Genomic DNA, 21,079 nt, shown 5'->3' with positions numbered 1-21,079 from the left:
TGCAGTGTTCCCTTTCCAGAACAAGTTACCCTTCCATGGAGGATATGTGTAATATTCAAATAATCTACACAGTTGTTGTTTTCAAACATTTCACAAACCTGAGATTTGTTCGTGTTGCTGGATGTATTGGCTGTTTGGCTATTTTGTGTTTTCCCACTTGACTGGGAGGATTCCAGTGACACTTCTTGTGACCCCACTCTGTTTGTGGTAGACTGACGACAACTCAACTGTTTAGAGGTTTTGCAAGGTGTTCCATCAGAATCCTTCAGGAAAATGTAAAGGATTAGTGAGCTTTTCTTAAGAGTGAGTATTTCTAAAAGCGAATTTTCTTTTAAAAATAAAGTTAACAGTGGACAAAACTGAAAACTTGTTTATTTTACTAGATATTAAAATTCTTTCAATCCAGAATTCTTATCATGTAAAACAGATTTAAAGATGTATTGATGTATGATTCTGGTTTTGAGATTTGCCTTTTATTTTTTAAGTAAAATTCCCAAATATATATTTTTCAAAGCTTTTGGCCTGTTTGCTTTTTAAAGCATGTGGCTTAGGATTACCAGTCTGTTTTACTTTTGAAATACAGTTTTCCCAGAGAAAAGAGGGCTGTGGAACTTTGTGTCTATAGATTCACTTTCTACATGTACTGTGTCAAAAACACACTGCAACTTGTATGTGTAGAAATTGCATAAGAATTAACATCTTATGCAAGTTAGGATTCTGGATGAATTAATTGACTAGGATTGTGAGCTCCCAAAATGTATTTTGTGACAATATAAATCAGAGGGGAAAAAACCCAAAGAAATTTTAAAAAGCACAGTCAGAAAACTTCCAGTACTTACTACATCACTAGAGCTGGACAATGTAGATGATGATGATGATAAAGGACCTGATGAAGAATTTGAAGAATGTTTACTAAGTGTTTCTGAAGTTTTATTTCTAGGTTTTCCCAGTGCTTCATTCTCTTCAGCAAGATTATTGTTGCATTTGTCCAGCTGCTGAGTATCTACTATCAAGGTTACTCCATTACCTAATAAAAACAAAACAGAAGCATCACCACACATTTAAATGCAAAAATATGTTGCCTTGGGGTTTTTTAATATTGCCCCTAAGATACAAAATACATGTTACATCCACAGTAACACGTGGACATTAACATTAATGTACTGAGCATTGTCCATGGTTTGAGATGGAAATTAGGGATAGCAGATGTGAAAGAAGGCAGCAACAAAGTTCAGATGTGCTGCTGTAGATTGTTTTGTGCCACACTTCAACAGCACTCAAATACAGAGATACAAATTCTGTTCCTATATGCCCAATACTCAGTAACTCCAATTTTCTTCTGCTGGAGCTTCTAGGATCAGAAGAATACCAAATAAGCCTCATTGCTTTGTAGGATTTCCTATACTGAAAATTCAAGATACAGAACTCTCATATATCACTAAGCTCTGCCTTAAAAAAAAAAAAAAAAATTGGAACTTAGATCTGAACTAAATCAACAAGACAACCACTGTTACTGTCACCATTACTTCCTTAATACAGGGTTATTTTTCTTTTTTGATTGCTGTTTTATTTGAAATAAGACACTTAGGAGGTAGAGATTTACATGATGTCTGTGCCAAAGGCAGCTAAAAGGGAGGTGATGGGGCTCAGGGCCTGCAGGGTGACAGCTCCAATGGCACAGAGTACATCCAGCTGACAAATCACTCACACAAGTCCTAAAAACAAGTTTAAAAAAAACCCAGCCTAGCCAAAAGAACGGGTCCTTGAAACATCTTCTCTGATTAATCGCTAACAAGAGAACACTTCTGACAGGAAACATTCTAAAATTAACTGGAGAGTATGAAAATTAATTCTAGTTAAAAAACTTCCAGACAGCAGATACACCTGCACCAAAAGAGGGTGGCAACTGGCTGCTGAAGTCAGAAGATGGGCAATGGATTAAAGATGATTCCAAAGGGCATTGTCACCAAGTTCTCTGGCTAGATTTTGTGTTTCCATTTGTTAAAAACAAGATTGTGATTGACATTTCAAGACTTTCTGATAAAAGACTTATTCCACTTACATAGTGAATCCTGGCTTAAGCATTGCTTCCTTACACATACCGTATGTTAGACTTTAAAATTACTATTAAAAATGCAGAATTTAAGGATTCAGATATAAACTAGCATGCCCAGCAATTCTTGTTAAAACCTCATCCACATTTAAAGGAAAGAGGAAGCATGACACTGACAATGTGGTAATTTAAATTGGAAGTTTTTCCAAAGTCTCTTTTTGGAAGGCAGCACTCTTTACAGATCTCTCTACTAACCAAATCTATTGTAGTACAATAAAGATGGAGACATTTTACTCTTGTACAAACCTGACTTTTCTGGATGAAAAGACATGAATACTGAAAAATAAGAAGAACTGCTACACATAGACTTATGTGAGGCAAAAGCAACAATACAATCTACACAAGCAAAATGTGCAGGAAGTTTCCCCCTCATCCCTGCTGAGTCAGAACTCACCATTACATGAAGATTCTGTTCTGCTTTGCATTCCCCACTGCTTGGATATCCAGTCTCTGTATGTGGCCACTTCTTGTGTTACTCTAATTATTCTCCCTAATATACTGCAAACCAGGAACAAAAAAACCAAATCACCACAATTAATTTTTAGACACAGAAAAATGTAAGCAATGAATGTCTGAGATTTAGACTTGCAGACTTTACCTTTCTGTTTCGTTGTTAGGATAATATTTAGCTATTGGGGAAACAGCATGGCTCAGAACAACATAGGCATAATCAAAAGCCTGCTTCACTTGCATGGCACCATAGGAACTCCTCCCAACATCATTACCTTAAAATAAGAATATAAATAAATGAGTAAGATTGAAACTGTGGTTATCACCTTTCAGGCAGGAGACAGTTATCTGTTTTAAAAATTGCCCTTAAGTACCAACTAACTGCAGCCACCTTTTGTAGAAGAGGATTAGCATAAAGCAGAAATATTATTTATTTATTTATTTATTTAGCATAAACAGCTTAAAAGATCTACAGGGATTTAGATGTAAAGAAGTCCAGACCAGCAATTCTCTGGGTACAAGTACAATATATGAAGAGAAAAAAAATCCTGCAGTGCATCTATTAAACATTTAATAGTAGTGCTATTCCATTTTGGTTTCTGAGGATACCTGGCTGTAATGGATCCTCAATGTACAGCATTGATGGTCTGTAGCCATCCAACATGCTTTTCTGCACTTCATCCTTGGCAACATAAGAGCCACCATCCTTTATTCGGATTCCAGTCTTCAGATAATTGAAGTGACGTCCATATAATTCAAAAAACTCTATTAAAAGAACACCATAGTTGGCATTGGGCATACAGGCATCTTCCCTGGGATGCAGCTATTAAGAAGAGAGAAAAAAAATTCATTCTTTTAAGCCTTCAAGTTCTTCTCTTTTTCACAGAAAACATGTCTCAATACAGCAATAAAAAATAATAAACTAGATATGTCTAAATAAAGTATTTTCCCTTGATAAAGCAGTTTTGCATCTTTAAAATAAGATGCTATGACAACTTTTATAAAATAATTACCTCTTCAAAAAAGGCTGTCAAACACTAATCTTTGTGCATTTGAACTTTTAGTTCAATAAGTGAACTTTCAGCACTAATGGCAGGGTTCTTGTGAAAAAGCAGATATTTGCACCTCACAAACCTGGGTCTGCAATACAAATACAGACTCCCCATGTGCACAGCTATACACAGGATCCCTTCTACTATTAAGTGAGCAGCCTGAGAGGCAGCCTGAGTGGACAAAACCAGCTCAGAGTTGTAACAGATATGAAATTTAACTTTTTTTTAAATTATTTTTTAATGAGCATATGGAAGTGCTGTTACTCAACATAAGAAAAAAAATGGATTAGGAGAGATTTTGGTTTTAAACTACATGCATGTTGCTCTTATTTCCTCTGTGCTCAGCAGGGAACTGCAAAGGCACTCAGCAAACACCAAGCTCCAGTTCCAGGCTCAGGTTTTAGAGTAATTACAGTCTGGAAAAGTATGGACATACACTTGCAAAAACAATTATACATAACATTAGTTCAGGAAAATAACAGGGCTGATACAGCCAGAAATCAGCTACTTCATATTTGTCCAGTATTTCCCTCTCCCAGGCACAACAATACAGATTTAGCTCATGCATTTTGTTCTATTAGATTTAAGAGAAAGTTGTAAAATATGTTTGTGTGCTATTAGCTTAGTAACCCAGAGAACCAAGATTACACTGCATTTGTGAAAGCACATACAGGGTGTGTGACCTGGAGACCAATCAGGACTGTTATAAAGGACAGCTGCAGCTAACACCAACCTTATGGAACTTCTTCCAAGCAAGTTATTTTATTTTTTAGTTATTTTATATATTTAACAATATTCAAGTTGTTTTACCATGAATGACACATGTCATCATGTGTGTATCAAAATCATATGAATCAGTGCCTGGCATTGGTACACCAACAGATATTCCAAACACCTTTAGTACCAAATGTATCAGTATCAGAGAAGGAACAGAAGACAGATGGGACATATCTAATTTTAAATGAAAAGGGGGTGCAACCCCAAAAAATGATAGCTTAAATGATTAAATTTGAGGGTTGATCAAATTCCTTCTTAAGGTGATGTCCTTAGGCACCAATGGCATTGATAGATTCCATTGAACTTACCTGAAGGAAACTGACAGCCATTAAAAAGAGACTATAAGAACCAATTCCACCTGTAAATACTTCATTAAGGTCCCTCTGCAACAGGAACTGTTTCAATACTAAAACTAGAAATGGTAACACAGGATATTTCTGAAAGAGAAAAACAAAGCTGTTACAATACTGTGATGCATGCATACAATGGAGAGCATACTGAAACCGTGTTTTATTATATTTTGTCTTTAAGGTAACTATCATTAATCTAATCATTAATCTAACCTATCATTTTTAGTAACTGTGGAGAAGAGCCAATGCCCTGCCTACAATCAACACAGGTATTTTACCTGTTTGACTCTGGTGGCAGATATTAACAACAGAAAAAAGTTATTACATTGTAAAATCACAAGTATTTGGGTTGAATATATATATATACACTATTCTCATACAAGTGAAAAGTATAGCAAAGGAACAACTGTGGAGATATTGACATCTGTAACAAAACCTTCTTGCTGCAATTGAGAGGTAGCTCAAAGTGTACTGAGATTTCTATCCTGCAAGTACTTCGGATGCCCAGAGTTAAAGAAAGCCCTTCAAAATTATTACACCCAGGCAACATTTTCAATCAAGCAAAATACCTTTGGGTAACTGGTCCTTTAAAGGGTTTATCTGCATGGATTCCCCTAAGAGGTCTGGTGAACACAGACCTTTGGGACAGCAGTGGAGGCTGGGCTATGCCTGCACTCTGTACACCCCTCACAGGGGAGGGGCAAAAGAGGCTTAATAAGATCACTGCTCTTATCAACACAGAGCCAAAAAGTTCCTTAGTGTCACAGATGAAATGTAGATCACTATGTCTGTGACCGCAAAAAGATTAAAGGGAAAGAAGAATTTTGCCAAGAACCTCTCTGCAGGAGCCTCATGGTGAGTATTGGGAGCCCTATTTAACTGAAGATCCCTAACTATCTAACTGAAGATTTTGAACTATTAAAAACTTCCAGTCACAAGCTGAAGTGTGACTATATACCAAATGTGTGGTATGACTATATACCAATGTGTGGTATATACCAAAATTTAAATATGGGATTTTTCTTGGAAAACTGCACACCTTTAATAAAGGCTCCAACTGCCTCGGATTTCCTAAATAACCTGGATGAAGAGAAAGAGGCATTTCCAAGCCTAATGCCAAATATGACATCTCAGTTAGGTACTGAAGGTTTATGGGACAAAATAAGACCCAAGAGAATGCCCTGCAAGTGTTACATAGAGAGTGCCTCAAGAACACCAACAAAGTCACTTGGCAAGACCACAGCAAGTTTTCTCCAAGTCAAACAAAGGACCCTCCAGAGCAGCAGAGCAGCCTGTGCCACCCCCTCCTCAGCTGCCCGTGCTCAGGGCCAGCTGTGCTGGGGCACAGCTGCACAGCCTTGGCTCAGCCTGCAGGGAGAACAGCCCTGTGGGAAAGCACCACGTGGGGAGCCTTGCTGGGAGTGCTCCACTCTGCTGAGAGCTGCTTCCCTGCACTGTCAGCCTGATCCACCTGCACTGCTGCTCATCCTGACCCTGACCCTACCCACAGCCTGCACATCCCCCCTGGCCACTTCCCTGCCCCAGCTACTGGCACCAGACCTGCTCTGCTCTTTGGGCTGGGCTAACATGGGGCTGCAGCCTTGTCCCTGCTGCCACAGACAGCTCCTGCTCCAACCCCAGGGACACAGATCCCTCTTGCCTCCTGACCCGAGGCCAGAGGGTCACAAGTAACCCAGGCAACTTGATTTTCTATGCTTTTACACACAAAAATGCTCTCAGGCTTCCATGAGAAGACTATCTCCCATCTTGAAATTCAGAAGTGCAGAGTTCAATGAACTGCAGTTAAAAGAGCAGAACACTTAAAACAGGGAATAGTGCATTTTTCTTAATAATTGTACCATTAAACCGACTCCACATTTTATTCTTCTATTTTAGTATCTTCATGCTTTTTAAGGCAATATATCTACAACTTAAGACCATCCCTCAGCAATATCAGACAACAAAAAACAACAGAGTAAAAGTGTTTCTCTAGTAAGGATGCAGTCAAAGTAAAACAAAATAAAATTAAGTTATCAAATACTCAGTGTGTAGTTCCATGAGAGTGTTGCCTAACCTTGATAAAATCTTTGATGAGCTGGGCTGCTTTAACCCCATTCTGTACATTAAAGCTTATATCAACTTTTACTTCAGTGAAGGAATCTGTCAGTTTAATAATAGGTACCTGCAAATAAAAGATACAATAAGTCAACACAGATTTCCAAGACACACTCGGTTTCATTTATGACTTATATGCACCAGCAAACCTGAAGTTTTTTATGAATTTAAAGAGAGGAGGTAGGCAGTGAAATCAGGACTCCTATTTATGAACTCATTGCCTTGCCAATCTGTTTACATAAACTTGGCTTTTCTAACTCATAAACACTATTTTCAATTTACTGTCCTGCTGAACAGAACTTAATGCTTCACCTTCCAGGTGATTTATTTTGGATTGGTTTGGGTGAGTTGCTGTTGCAGCAGCTCAGCTCTGGTGGAGACCACAGACACCAGAGGGAGACAAACACTGGAGAAACACAGAGAAATGGTCCTGGAGACATCAGGAATTACACAACTCATGTCCCCGGGGTCATCACTTCCTCACCAAAATGAACTTCAATTGAGAGGTACGAGATATGGAGAGTATTCTGATGTGTCTCACCTGAGTGACCATCCAATTACCTCCCTCTACTAATAACAGCTATGACTTTGATATCCCAATACTCTTACAATTAGCAAAAGGTAGGAAATTAGAATGGAATTAATCTATTTTTTGCAAGACATACCACTACCTATTTAGACAATGCTGTACTTAGTACTTCTATGTGAAAACTGATTATACCTGCTTACTTGCAAGAAAAATTACTTACTTATGTAAAAACTCAGTCCAGAAATGCACTGGTTTAAAAACATCAATGCACAACACTGACTAGTCCAACCTCTCTTAAAAGCAACATGTTGTGCATATCAAATATCAGACAATTTCCACAATAGAAAAAATGCTTTGTTATTGCAGTATCAATTATTTTGTCAGTAGTAAAAATCATACTAAATAAAAAAGTTATTTATGTTCTATTTCAAATTTAATATACAAAATAAGTTTCTGCTTATAAAAATTCATTCTTTTAACCAACATCTTTCTTTGATTAAAAATTTAGCTTAAAACAAGAGAATACCCTCTTCCCCCAAACTTACAGTTGCTTTATCTAAAACCTTTACTGAATTTTCATCTGCTACATTGTGCTTTCTAAGAGCTTCTTCCAGGGTCCAAAGAGGTAATGTCTCCCATTTTCCAAACACAACTAAATCAATATCACTGAAATGGAAAAAAAAATATTTATTCAAATTAAAAGAATGATACACTTAAAATACAAACAACTGACATCTATACATAACTCGAATAAAGCTGACAGAACATAGCTGAACCAAATAATTAATACTGATTTTTCTGAGGAAACTCTTACACTTGGGGAAATACAGATCATTTCAGGTTACTTGGAGGAGGGGACAGATAAACATAAATCAATTAGGCTGCAAAGCCCAAAATTAGTCTCCTCAGGCCACATTCTGAGCAGAGAGGGATCAGCTTCTCTGGAGTGATTCAGAGCAAGAAATGAACTTGCTGTGAATCAGCACCTTTGGGCTGTATTCTTCAGGAATGTTGATTTAACAGCCTGACACCAAAAGGAAAAGTCCTGTTTCCCATCCTCTACCCCCACATGTATGACCTGGTCTCCTCCTTGGCTCCAGGTCTCGTGTTTGCCTAATCCACAGCAAATCAGTTCAACCTCTTAATGGGTCTGGCAGAAACCTTCTTCATTCCTTTAAAGAACCCACAGAATATTCTGGGGTAATTTCCTGCCTCTTTGCATCTCTGACTTGGTTTTCTGGATGATCAGAGCACCAGAGGGGACCAGGGTAAGCTGCTGGCCTATATTACCAAGAACAGGGACAAGGCAAGTGAGAAGAAAACATGGCAACTTGGACTTCAGGAAGCAATAAGCTATTAAATAAGATCAAGCCACTAATTAACTTCACTCATTAACTCAGCTCCTTGAAGGGGTGTCTCCATCTTACTGCACTTCCTCCCTATGCACACACCAAACCATTTCATTGCACAGGAAGCTGACACCCTAATCCAATCCCTGAACTCAAACTCAAAAGGTGGCTGGTGTCACATCTGAGCCATGGAGGGCTCCTGTGAGATTCTGAGCTTCTCCCTCCTTGCTCCCCAAGTCCTTTGATTCTCCTGCTTGGCCAGGAACACAGAGGAGGTGAGTGTGTAACCCTATAGTTATGCTAGCAGGGTGCTTCAGTGATATGGGAAACTGTGTAACAGAAAACACAAAAAAGTTTAGAAATACTTCCCCCTGCAACAGATTCTATAGATCTGCTGATTGACAAACACCACTGCTTTAACAATCCCAAAGAAACTGCATCTGCACTAGAGGAGCTGTCTCCTGAAGCAGCAGTTCAGCCACAGACCCCTGGGCTGACAAGGACAAGCAGCACCTGCCACTTCCAGAAAGGTGCTCAAAACTGGCTTGGAGAGCAGGAAATGCTGCTGGACATGTCTCTTCTAAACTAAATTAGTGTTAAACCCTCTGCTGACAGTTAAAAACAGGAGACATTTTCCTGATGCACACCAAGAGAGAAAAAGCATCTCTGTTGCCACCTTGAGCACAGACACTGCCTGCAAAGGGACACAGAGATGCACCAGCAAAGCCACTGTGTGCCCTAACCTGCAGCAGCAGCTAAAGCTAATGGATACAGAGCAAATCCCAACAGAGACACAGCATTAAAAACACACTTCAGGCATGTCTGAACCCCAGGGCCTGAGATCTAAATAAACTGAGAGGTAGGGAAAACCTAGGGCAGAGGGAAGATCTGATAGAAGGCAACAGTGAATTAATGACCAACACACAGATGATGAGTATTTTAAAAGTTTGGCAAGCACTATCACAGGAAGGTTTTTTGTGGGTTTATGTACTACATTTGAAGTATCTGCATTTGCTCTCCCCCAAAACCTCACCTGAAACAAATACTCAAGAAAGGCAGTATATGACAACAGAAAAGCATTTTTGTTATATATGTTTCAAAACAATCAAGCAAATATAGTAAAATATCCATCAAGTGGCCAGGAATAGCTCTCTAGCATTACCAGCATCAAATCATATTTAATTAAGCCTATTTAAAATAAATTTTAATAAGGCCAGGAATGAGGCCAAATGTGAAAACAACAAGTATTTGTACACCTCACTTCTGGCTTTACAAACAAAAAGTGAGAAATTAGACTTCCTTACAACTCCTGAAACTAAAGCAGAAACTAAAGCATCTGTCAGGTTCTTTCTTTTACAAATAGAGATGAAACATTGATGAGGATATCCCTCACCTGCAGTCAGTACTAGATGTTCTCCTGCTCCCAAAGTATGGAACTCAGTTCAAAAGTTATCCTCAGATTTATGCTATTTAAATGTGTTTATCCCCTACAGCCATTTAAGCCTTTCACTCCATTTCTACCATCTCCAAAGGTAGATGTTGACTATTATACAGATTTCACAAAAGATGACTGAAAGAAAAAACCCAATTCTGTTGTAACATTTTCTCTTCAGCACTAATATTAACAACGTTATGTTAAAGGTTTCAGTTTAATCATCTGTGGAGATAAAGTTAGCTTTTCTTTTAGGGTCAAAATCATCTTTTTGTATTAATGAAGCCAAATTCCAACATAAGCCTTTTCTGATCACATGGTAATTCAGAACCTTCTACTGATACATGCAAGATCTATAGAGACACGTGTTACAGTCAATAGTCTTATTTATTGCTTTTCTGTACACTTTGCAGAGAACTAATAGCTTAACACTTGCTTAGCATAACAAGTATTGACACAAGTAACACAGATCCTGGGAGAGCAGATAAATGACCCCAGGGTTACAAGTACAACAAGTTACTTTACTTTTGTGTAGAATTTACACTGAAAAATTACTAACCTTGTAGGTAAATATAAACCAGTTTTAAAACTTCCAAATATCTGCACCTGAAACACAAGAAAAGGATATATAAGAAAACATATAGGATGAATTAAGAAATTTTTCAGGCTTCAAAAGACAAAGTTTATCAAGCTGATTGTAAAGGCTGGCTATTGCTACCCTCCATTGGTAGATTTTGGTATTGCTAACAGGCACTGAACACTTCTGTTAAAGCATACACATCTTCAATGTACTAGAAGCAGCTGATCCTCATTGTTTTACTCATAAAACATTAATAACTTTGGCTTTTCTAATAAACAACTGCTTTGCAATGTAAAAATTGTTCCCATGACCAAATATGTCAAAAACCCAGAACCCAAGATTTTGAAATGCTTAACGATGACAGAATATTTAAGAAAAACAGTATCAGTTTAATTTGATTTTTGTTTACACATTCCAAAGTATACCTCTCAGTATTTAAGCATTTCGAAGTTTAACATATTTGCATTGCTTTGCATACTTAAAAAAAAAAAATCAATTCCATCATGCCCCATTTTTTTCCTGCATTACAAAGCAAGTAGCACAACTCTATTTCTGCTTAAACAACAAACAGAAGTTTCAGAGAGCTTCACATCCCACAGAATCACTTTGTTATGCTGGATTTTTACTAGCACTGGAGGTGTAAACCATCAGGTTTCCCCTGTAAGCTGTCCAAAACCACGCTCTCATTACTTAGCCAAGCCTTGCAGGGAGGTCAGATTCATGTGCTGAGCCTCAAAGGGGGGTTGGGGAGACTTCAAAGTAAAAAATATCTACACATTTGGGCTCATTTTCAGCCATTCTTCTGATGTGTTTCCTGGAGCCATCTTATACAGACTTGAGTATTCTGCTTTAATGAGTCTCATACACCAGCTTGATTGCCACCTATTTGTATGTCAAGTGACCCACTTTTTATGTTTTTCCCCTTCAGGATAAGAAAAAGGGGGAGACAAGAAAAGATGATGTTTTGCAAGTGCCTTAATACTTTAGTAGACTAAGAAGCAGTTTGAGTGCTTCTTCCTGATTATTTTTTATCACTTCACTCCTCTTAGCCCCTCACTCCAAGCCCAATGGAAAGTACATAAACAACTTAATATTGAAAGTTCATAGCTTCTCAAACTGCCAAAGACTGTGAGAGGTGCCACAGCATGAACATCAATATTGTACAAAAGCATAAAGGCATCACAAAACTAAGAATGTAATAATAATAATAATCACTATGTTTATCCAGGGTAGTAATAAAAGTATCCTCTGTGAAAGTGGATTCAGTCAAACCAGGGTTCATTCGGGCACCAAAAACACCAGAAAAGTGCTTTTGCACAATAAAACAGCCACTGATGGGTTTGGAAAAAACTAAATGTGCTTTCACAATATCAAACAAAATAGTGTGTTCAGCTGAACAGCAAAGAGAGCCTTTAATGAATAAACAACCCTGAAAGTATTCATAAACTTACTGATACAACATATATGACCTTTACCAAAAGGAATGAGACAACATCTGCTCTTCTACAATAATCTGGAGTATGAGAAACACTGAACTATTAAAAAAGAAACCCACACCCACATTTCAACCACTCTCTCACAAAAACTGGAAAGACAAAAGAGGAAGAGTGGAGAAATCAGACACGAATTTTAAAGGATTTTGATTTATTATCAATTTGGAATTTAAATTGTTGAAGCTCTGTAGCCATGCATGCATTGAAAGCATCCCAAACCAGAACACTATTATGACTTGAGATGTAAGCATTAGTTTTTGTGGTGTGCCAATGCTGCTGATCATGTTTTTATTGCTTGAGGACAGAGATCTGTATTTGCACTCATAAAATAACTTCAGTCTTCACAGTAGTGTAATGACTCCTGCTCCTCTAGGTTATTGTTACTGTTTATCCCACACTTCTGTGAACTTGTTCATATTAAATTCCACAGTTCCTGAAGGAGCTTTAGTAACAGTATGTGTCCAAATATATGCTCACTAAGCACAACAGAACTTGGAAACCCACAAAAGCATGGTAAATTTCTGGTACCAAAATCCCTCTGTCAAAACAACAAAAAAAACCATCCACAGCCAATTTAATTTCCCTTTCTTCTACATCTTTCAGTAGAATTTTCTGAAGTTTGTTGAACTAAATAGAGTTCATCTTTCTACCTTCATTCTCAATCTTAGTATCTTCATAATTTAAGTGTGTGAAATATATAACATTCCCTCTTTTCAGATCTATGTGGTCACATGGACATGAAGCTGAAGATATCACTACAAATGTATCCTAAATTCAACTGCTTAAGTACTTTTTTGTTTAGTAGCCAAATTTTTCTACATTTGTCTTAAAAAGTTTTCATTTAAATGTTTTGGGTTGTTTGGTTTCAGCGTAATTAAAGTGTTTCTTATGGTCAGAGTCCTGCTGATGCCAAGAACAGTTCTCACTTACTAGGAATGTTTCCTTCTAAGCACATTCCCTTGAGTAAGAGAGCAAATGACACAATTGCTAACTTCTATAAATAAAGTAACAGTTTAGGATACCTAGTTTTACCCCCCCTCCATCTGCTTTTTCAGCCTTTTCCTAAGTGGAACAGGGGAGGGGGAAAAAAAAAGGATGTGCTCAGGCACATTCCACATGTACATTCTCTGTACATTTAAATTCATGAAGCCCTATTTTTCTTTTCTTAGTATTGGATTTTTATGTATTTATATATTTTTTATATCTTACCTATGTGTTTAGTGAGAAACTACAAGCTAAATGTGTATGTTTAACTTCCAAGTTTATTTAAGCTGGTTTGGCTGTATCAACTACTCAAAATGAACAGCTTAAACATTAACTCATCACTTTACACTACAGCTAGAGCTGAGGACATTGGACCAGGTAACACTCCACCTTCCCAGAGCATGTACCCAAAACCTGAATCTTAGAAGTAGCTAAACCAACACAGATTGTCAAAAGGTTAGTGATTAACTCAAAGGACTGAAAAATTACAAGAGACTGTCCAAGTCAGACACAGTTGAGTTCAGCAGTTCAGTTCCCAAGCTGATCTGGCAAAATAAGTTTTAGAAAAATAACACCACAGTAATGCTGTTGTCACCATTCAGTTCCCTTTCAGCCTCCAGAAAACGGAAGGACATACAAAAGGAGAATTCTTCCTCAACGTAACAACTGCAGACAAAATGCAGTTGGGCTTTGAAGAACAGTTACTGACTTGAGAAAAAGGAACTGGCACGCTCTTGCTCTCTAACATTTTCAAGCACAGTGGAGAAAGACAGTCCTGGCAGATTTAAGTGGCACTAATTGAAAAGTGAACTTTAGTTTTTCAACTACACAGTGTGTGCTTCCTCTCAGTCACATCACAGCTAAGCCCAGTGGTCAGCTGTCGCTTGTGGTAGGACATGTAATTTCCTTCCCCTCCTTAAATACCTGGGGGGAACAAAAACCTTTCAGCAGCTTAAGGAAAGACAATTTTCTCAAGGATGCAAAGTTACACACACACACACACACACATGTATGTTACATATGTACATAAAAAGTTACTTTTAATACAAAAGACTTCTACAGATCAAGCCTGTCCCACAGAGTACCTCTGGAAGCAGTATGTTCTTGTGCCCCACTCAAAGTGCTAGTGGTAACAAAGAGAGATCCCCTGGTAATAAATCCATTCACCCCATTAGACTGGTTAGGTTTGCAGCACACAAACTTGCCTAGGAAATTGCAACATCTCTAGGCTGAAGCCTCAGTGGTTTTGGTGAAATCTTCTCCTCCAAGGCACTCACAGGGTGTGGCACCCACACTGTTCCCTGCACTATTGCCTGCCAGACCACTGCTCCTGCTCTTGATTAGGGTCCACCTGACTGTCTCACTGGGCTAGAGGAGAGCTGTGCAACACCTGTGGCACATGCTGCTCTCTTACACAGTTCCCATGGAAAGGTTACTGCATTTGCTCAAAGAGAAAATTGCCAGATCTGTGGAGTAATGCCTCAAACACCTCCCTCCAGCTGTGCAAAGGCAGCAATCACAGAGGGGAGAGTGCTCCTTCCATATGATGCTGATACATTGTCCATAACAATAACCTCTTGGAAAATGTGAGTACATTTTACACACAAACCCACACAACACATACATAGAGCCTATACAGAATTCACATTCTGTCATATTCTGCCAATTTCTAAAAAGGCATTCCAAAAAACAGGTTAAGAAGATTTGAAATTAACAGTGGATTTAAGTCACTCATGTCAAAACACTGTCTTTTACTGTGGCAGGATCAAAGAGCATTCCTTATACTAGAGATTCTGCTGTCTGAATCTGGTTTGCTATTCTGGCTAACAAGCCCTTATTTTCAGCTACTGTTCTCTACAAATAGATGACTACAGCTTGAAATTTACATTCTGGAAATGAACACAATATTAGGAGAAGAATATAATTAAACTAGATTCAATTATGCCAGAAACCCAACTGTGTCCCCATAAAACCATACTGACTTATAAATGCAACTTCTCTGTCTTCTTTTTAATCCAACCTTTATCAATAAAACCCACAGCTCTGCATAGGAGAAGCTCTTGTTTTGAATGAGTATATACTAGCAAAAACCCATCTTCAGTGGAAAGAGGCATTACACAGCTCAGCACACAGATCTACAGATTTGTTTCTTCCTAAACACAGACTCCTGAGTTTTTTAAATTTGTAAAATATATCAATGTAGTATAACTGCCCATTAAAAATACCATGGTCTACATAATATGATATTGCTGGTATACCACCTTAACAGATTTATTCAAGATCACAAGTCCTTGAACTAAAAGCCCTACTACTAAAGACAAGAGCTTCAGAAGATTTTTTTAAACACAATACATGTATACACATGTCTGATATGCTTCCATTCATCTTATCAAATAAATATTCACAAGACTGAACATTGCCACACCTTATGCCTTTTCTTTGACTACAGCAGGACTAACTTGTCTTTGATCCTATGTGTGATAGAAAATGTTACCCTGTATTATTTGAGTAAGAAAGATGACCCCTCTCATTTCACCAGAAGTCTTTTTATGTTTAACATGGAAAAACAAACAGCATTTGCAAGATTCAATATTCCATAAAGTAAACAGGCACAAAATGTTGCTTTTATATATTAACAAATAAAACAGTGTCCTACTCACATCTGCATTAGGCCAGAGCTCTTTGATAACATTTTCTATTCTGGACACCACTTCCATCCGCATTCTCTCTTCTTCAGGTCTGGGAGACATATACTTATAAAAGTCAATGATTTCTTCATGAAGACTAAGAAATAAAAAGAGAAAGAACAAGGAATCAGAAAAAAATCCACATGCAAATGAAATATCAACTATTCTAACCAAAAATATTTTAAGCTCCTAGTTCTCAATTTCATTAAGGGGCAATTTTAGAGCAGCATGCAATTAAAAAAAATCCACATTCACAACACTTTGTAGCATTTAGTTCCAATTAGCTTCTTATGCCAACAGGTCAATATTGCACTTGATTTGCTAAAAGCATGGAAGCAAATCTAAATCCAAGTGCCTTCAATTCACATTGAAAGTCACACTCTATTTTAATGCCAGCATAACACAGAAATGGTTCAGTCTTCAACCATGAACACAGCTGTAGCTCTGAGTACACACTTCACAAAAACACTTCCTAGTCAGCCCCTTGGCACCAGGCAGGGAGTTTCAGGCAGCAGTCTGTATTCAGTACCACGCTTGCAAAAGTTGACAGTAATTGTGCCAGTACTAGAGCTAGAAAAACTGCTTCTTTTACTGCTTATAGAAGTCACATAAACTAAAAATGTACTCTCCCCCTATAACCCCAGAAAATACATAGCATGCATGCAGCAGCAATTGCTCAGAGAATAAGTGACTGACAGACAGTTAACCCATATATAATTTACCATATTACATGTGTTTTTCATTGTCAGTTATGTTTAGCTTGCCTGTAAGGAAAGCTGAAATAAAAATGTCTCCATACAGTGCTACAAATTTCTGTGCTTCTGTAGTACCAGAAACACATCATCAACTTGACTAATAACGTAATTCCAGCCACAGAGTAACTAAATTAATTTCATTTGTTTCCTGCAATGACCATTCCAGTAATAGCTAGTTATCTTTTAAGAATGTATTGTTTCTAGTTACCAAGTACAACTGCATCTTTCATTAAAGCTCTGAGGGACCACTAGAAGAGAGCAATTTATTAAGACCAAGCCCTTAGCTGAGATGGGGAATCTAATACTTCTCTACTGCACATACACTTAAATAAATCAAATGTTAATAACTGGAAGCTGTATACAGGTGTCAACAAAACTGATTAAAATATCCAACAGTTGTGTTTAACAGAGTCAGAGCAGGCAAAGAACTCACACCACCTGCATTAGGTTCTTCCAATATTGCAGTGTTATGAACAACACAAACTTCTCTCCCTCCTCCCCAAGTTAGGGAAACACTCACATTAGCCTGGCAGCTTGGGGTGGCCATTCCCATAACTCTCTATATAGATAAGGCTAAGAGAAAAACTCCTCTGACAGAGGACATCTCTTACCTCCTCCTACAGCTGCTTTCTTGCTTTCCTTGGAAGCTTACATCCTGGAGTTACTGTGCACATTCCAAACCACATTTACACCTTACACCAGACTGACTACTCTGCCTTCAGCTTCCCAGCCAATTCTACTCTTCACTGCTATTCCATGTGTTGGCATTTAAACTTTCTCACTGTTATCTTCCCAGTGCAAGTACTGGATCCAGGTGAGAAGTAGCTGATAAAGGACAAGTTGAGCACTTCAATGACCAAGTTCATTCTGTCCTCACTGCTAGTCACGTGTACTGAATTGCTAATTTGTTTCCACATGCTTGACCATTAATCTAGGTTTCAAAACCAGAAGTAACAAGGAAAATGGGCAAACCCCCAATAATTAACCTCCTGAAAATAAAAATCATGTTTCAACTGTAATTGGTATACCAGCTTACAGGAAGACCTGGGAGTCAGGTCTGTTTTTAGGGGCTACACAGTGGGGAACCGATCAAGAAACACAGCCCCATTTCTGCCTCTGCTCCTCTGGACCAGCTGGAGCAGGCTGGAGACATCCACAAGGCACATGGAACTGCTCTGGAGCAGTGTTTTCAGCAAGGACTCAATGCCCACATGCACGGTGAGCCACGAGGAGCAACAGCACACCGCCTGAGGGCACTGAATGGCATGAGACATACTGGGATGATACCAAGGGAGAATCCCTGGGGAGAAATTCATGCACAGCACAGCACAAATCCATACTGCCCATCATTCGTGGGCCCAGCTGCTCCCAGGCTCGTGCTTTATGGGAGTTAATTGTTGCCCTGTCCCATCAGGGAACTTTGAAAGAACAAAGCAATCAGAAAAGAGGTCCCCAAAGTGCACAGAGAGCCAAGCCATACACACACTGCAGTTCTCAGGGCACTGCTCTTTATTAACTCCACTGACACCCTGAATCCAGATAATTATATCAATTGCTGCATTCTTTAGAAGCACATAAAATAATGATGCGTTGTCAGAACCAGATGTATTTCTTTTTCTAAAGATAAATAACAGATGTCTGCATTTCTTTGAATGGAATCCTTCTTATTCTTAGGTAGTCATGAAAAGCTTTGTGGCAAAACAAAAAATTAAGCTACCTGCAAACACACAAACCTACATTACACATGCACAGAATGTTAGTAAACACTGCACATGTAGAAAAGAATGAAATCTGAACTTTTTCAATGACAGAAGAAAGGCTTAAAGACTACTAGAGAGTTCTCATCAGCACTCCAGCTGGAAACAGTACAGACATATCTGTGTTTCATCTGCTGCAAGACTCCTGCTGCCAGGACCTCCTGTGCTGCACAGAGCCATGGTGTGCAGAAGGCAGGCAGAAGCTACAGGGGCTCAAGACTACACCTGGATCCATATTTCCCTGCCCAATAGCAGGCTGCTGCCAAGAAATAAGGGAATGATTAATTAAAGCCAAGACAAACAGAAGTAGGCACACGTGGATTTCAGAGCAGTACAACATGACTTAGAGGCGTGACTCCAATTAATGTGGAGTTAACTCATGCTGTATTGAAAATTAAAACTCAAGGTTATTCACTGTCTTAATCAACATCTATTACAGTTGCTGTTTTTCAAAACAATTTGTTAGGATTAATGGAGTCTGTTTACAAAAGTCTCTAGTGAAATTTTCTATATTTAGCCAAAATGAAGATCAAAGAGACTGAGATGTTCTTTTTGGCATCATAACAGTATTTTATTATTTAATACCATTACATTCATCAGTAATTTCAGATAAAAGTCCTTAAAAGGAGACTTGTTTATAGAAGGAAATTATACTGTAATAAACCTGATTTCACTATTGAAAGGTATTTCATTTGGCTTTATAGTCATACTGAGCCACACTCAAAACATACTTAGGATGCATGGAGAGAATTCTCTGCCATGCACAAGAGCATTAGTTTGCCATTTTTGTTACAGCAAATAGGAGTAAACAAGTGGCTCTTTGTCCTGTACTTCAGAAAATCTTAACACGTAGGGAAAAGTAAAATAAAAAGCTCTCCTACACTTTTCTCTAAACAGGTTTTAAAACAAAGTTCTACCTGCATCACACCTGTTTTCAAGTCTGGTAAGCTGATTCCATCAGAATTTCACAGCAAGAACAGAATTATAATGAAGCCACTCAATTTAATTTCATGTCCCACTGAGAAGGACAGTAATGCATCATTAAAAAATAAACTATGGCTGCAAAATCACAAGAATTACTTCCCATGGTAACATCACTGAATGGCCCCACCAGGAACACAAGACTGTGAGACTCAAGTCTCTTAGGTGAAAAGCTGCAGCTTTTGTGAGGAGCAAGTACCATGGAACACAGTGCATTACATTACTTTCTTAGTTTGATCACAACTTACTTTATATTGTAGCACAACTTGTGGGCTCTAAATGTAAAACTCAGGAATCTGAAACTCCTTTACATAAGACATTGTTCTGGAGTGTGAATCTTGCTGCATGTCTGGCAATCAATTAAAAAATAATCATGTATGAACAAAATGTCATTTCTGTTTGATATGCAGAGCACACAGATAATGTGGCCTAGCACATCCATGTGTATGGCCTAGCTGTGCACTTCAGCTACCTGACACCTAAACCAGCACAACTCTCCTGCTGCAAGTCCAGAACTGGAACCAAAGTGACACTGGGAGAGACATCACACTATGAAGCACAACTGGAGATATACAAGTGTCCCTTCTCTGCACTCAGATCTGGATGCAGAATAAATGAGCAGCCCACTGTCCTCACAGATTTTGGCAGCTTGGAGGAAGCCAGCCAGACTGAAGCAGTGCCCAGGGCTGGAAAGCCACACCAGTGGCTGAGTGAGGCCATTCCCTCAGCCCCACTGTCCCAGGCAGCTGAGCAGCAGAGCCCAGCCCTGCTAAAGCAGAGCAGTCAGCGAGGTGAGGATCATTCTGACCTGCTTTGCTTCATCACAGGATAGCAGTTAAGTGTTGTTTTGTGTCTCAACACACTGTATTATACTAACCAGAATAATTGGTTTTATTTTAAAAAATTCCTGTTCTAGACATTCTGGAATTGTGCTATACTTCCACTCTCCTCTGGCTCTTCTTTATTCTTCATTTCACAGGAGAAATAACGCAGGCATGCATGTTCTAATTTCTCTCATCAGGGCGTTACCCATGGCTTCTGCTCCAACTGTTCAAAATTCTGCTCATCCATCCCAAAGAGCTTCTCTGCCTTGGGCTTGTATATTCCTTTGCACACAAAAGGCTATTTGCAACATCACTGAAGATAATTTAAAACAGTGGATATCAACTACACTCAAAGAAATCATCTAGTGCTCATGCACTATTGTTTGGTTTTGGCAGGTTTTCTGAAGGAAGTTTCATTTGCAGAATGATGAAAATCTAAATTATTTAGAAATTCCGTGGATGGTGGGCTGAAGCAAGCAATGAACACACAGGTGAATTCCATCTTCCCAAACTCTATGCTTTAAACTTTAAAGGATATTTGCAACATAGTCCTGCAGCACTAAATGGGCCTTTTGTATCTGAGTTTTCTTTGGATAAGTAATTCCTAAAAGACAGTGTTTAATTACCCCTATCATTTAAACTCTTAAAAATTGAAGGAAACAAGGAGAAATACTGTAGTATTTCAGGATTATAATTGTCTTTGGAGAAGAATGTGAAGGAGGAACTTGAGGTATTCTAGCCACTGAAAGCATCAATACTTAAGAATCCAAACTGCATCCATCCCTTCACTCCCACAGCATTGCACAGGAGAGAGAATAACTTCAGTTTGAAGCCTCCAAAGGAATTTTACT

General features: G+C 38.5%; 1 protein-coding gene across 1 annotated transcript in view; it reads right to left on the bottom strand.

The window, feature by feature from the left end:
- Positions 1–21,079, bottom strand: part of TENT4B (terminal nucleotidyltransferase 4B) — a 41,447-nt gene that overhangs the window by 4,083 nt on the left and 16,285 nt on the right. Inside the window, exons 2-11 of the mRNA XM_054640763.2 lie at positions 15,885–16,008; positions 10,727–10,773; positions 7,932–8,052; positions 6,817–6,924; positions 4,701–4,829; positions 3,173–3,386; positions 2,712–2,838; positions 2,508–2,611; positions 840–1,027; positions 99–263 (exon numbers count right to left, since the gene is read on the bottom strand). Coding sequence (XP_054496738.1) covers positions 99–263; positions 840–1,027; positions 2,508–2,611; positions 2,712–2,838; positions 3,173–3,386; positions 4,701–4,829; positions 6,817–6,924; positions 7,932–8,052; positions 10,727–10,773; positions 15,885–16,008 — 1,327 coding nt within the window. The remainder of the gene's footprint in view (positions 1–98; positions 264–839; positions 1,028–2,507; positions 2,612–2,711; positions 2,839–3,172; positions 3,387–4,700; positions 4,830–6,816; positions 6,925–7,931; positions 8,053–10,726; positions 10,774–15,884; positions 16,009–21,079) is intronic.

This window comes from Agelaius phoeniceus, chromosome 12 (assembly GCF_051311805.1).
Source record: "Agelaius phoeniceus isolate bAgePho1 chromosome 12, bAgePho1.hap1, whole genome shotgun sequence".
NCBI classification, from domain to species: domain Eukaryota; kingdom Metazoa; phylum Chordata; class Aves; order Passeriformes; family Icteridae; genus Agelaius; species Agelaius phoeniceus.
The sequence above is the reverse complement of the archived record's forward strand: the minus strand, read 5'-3'. Positions and strand labels throughout refer to the sequence as shown.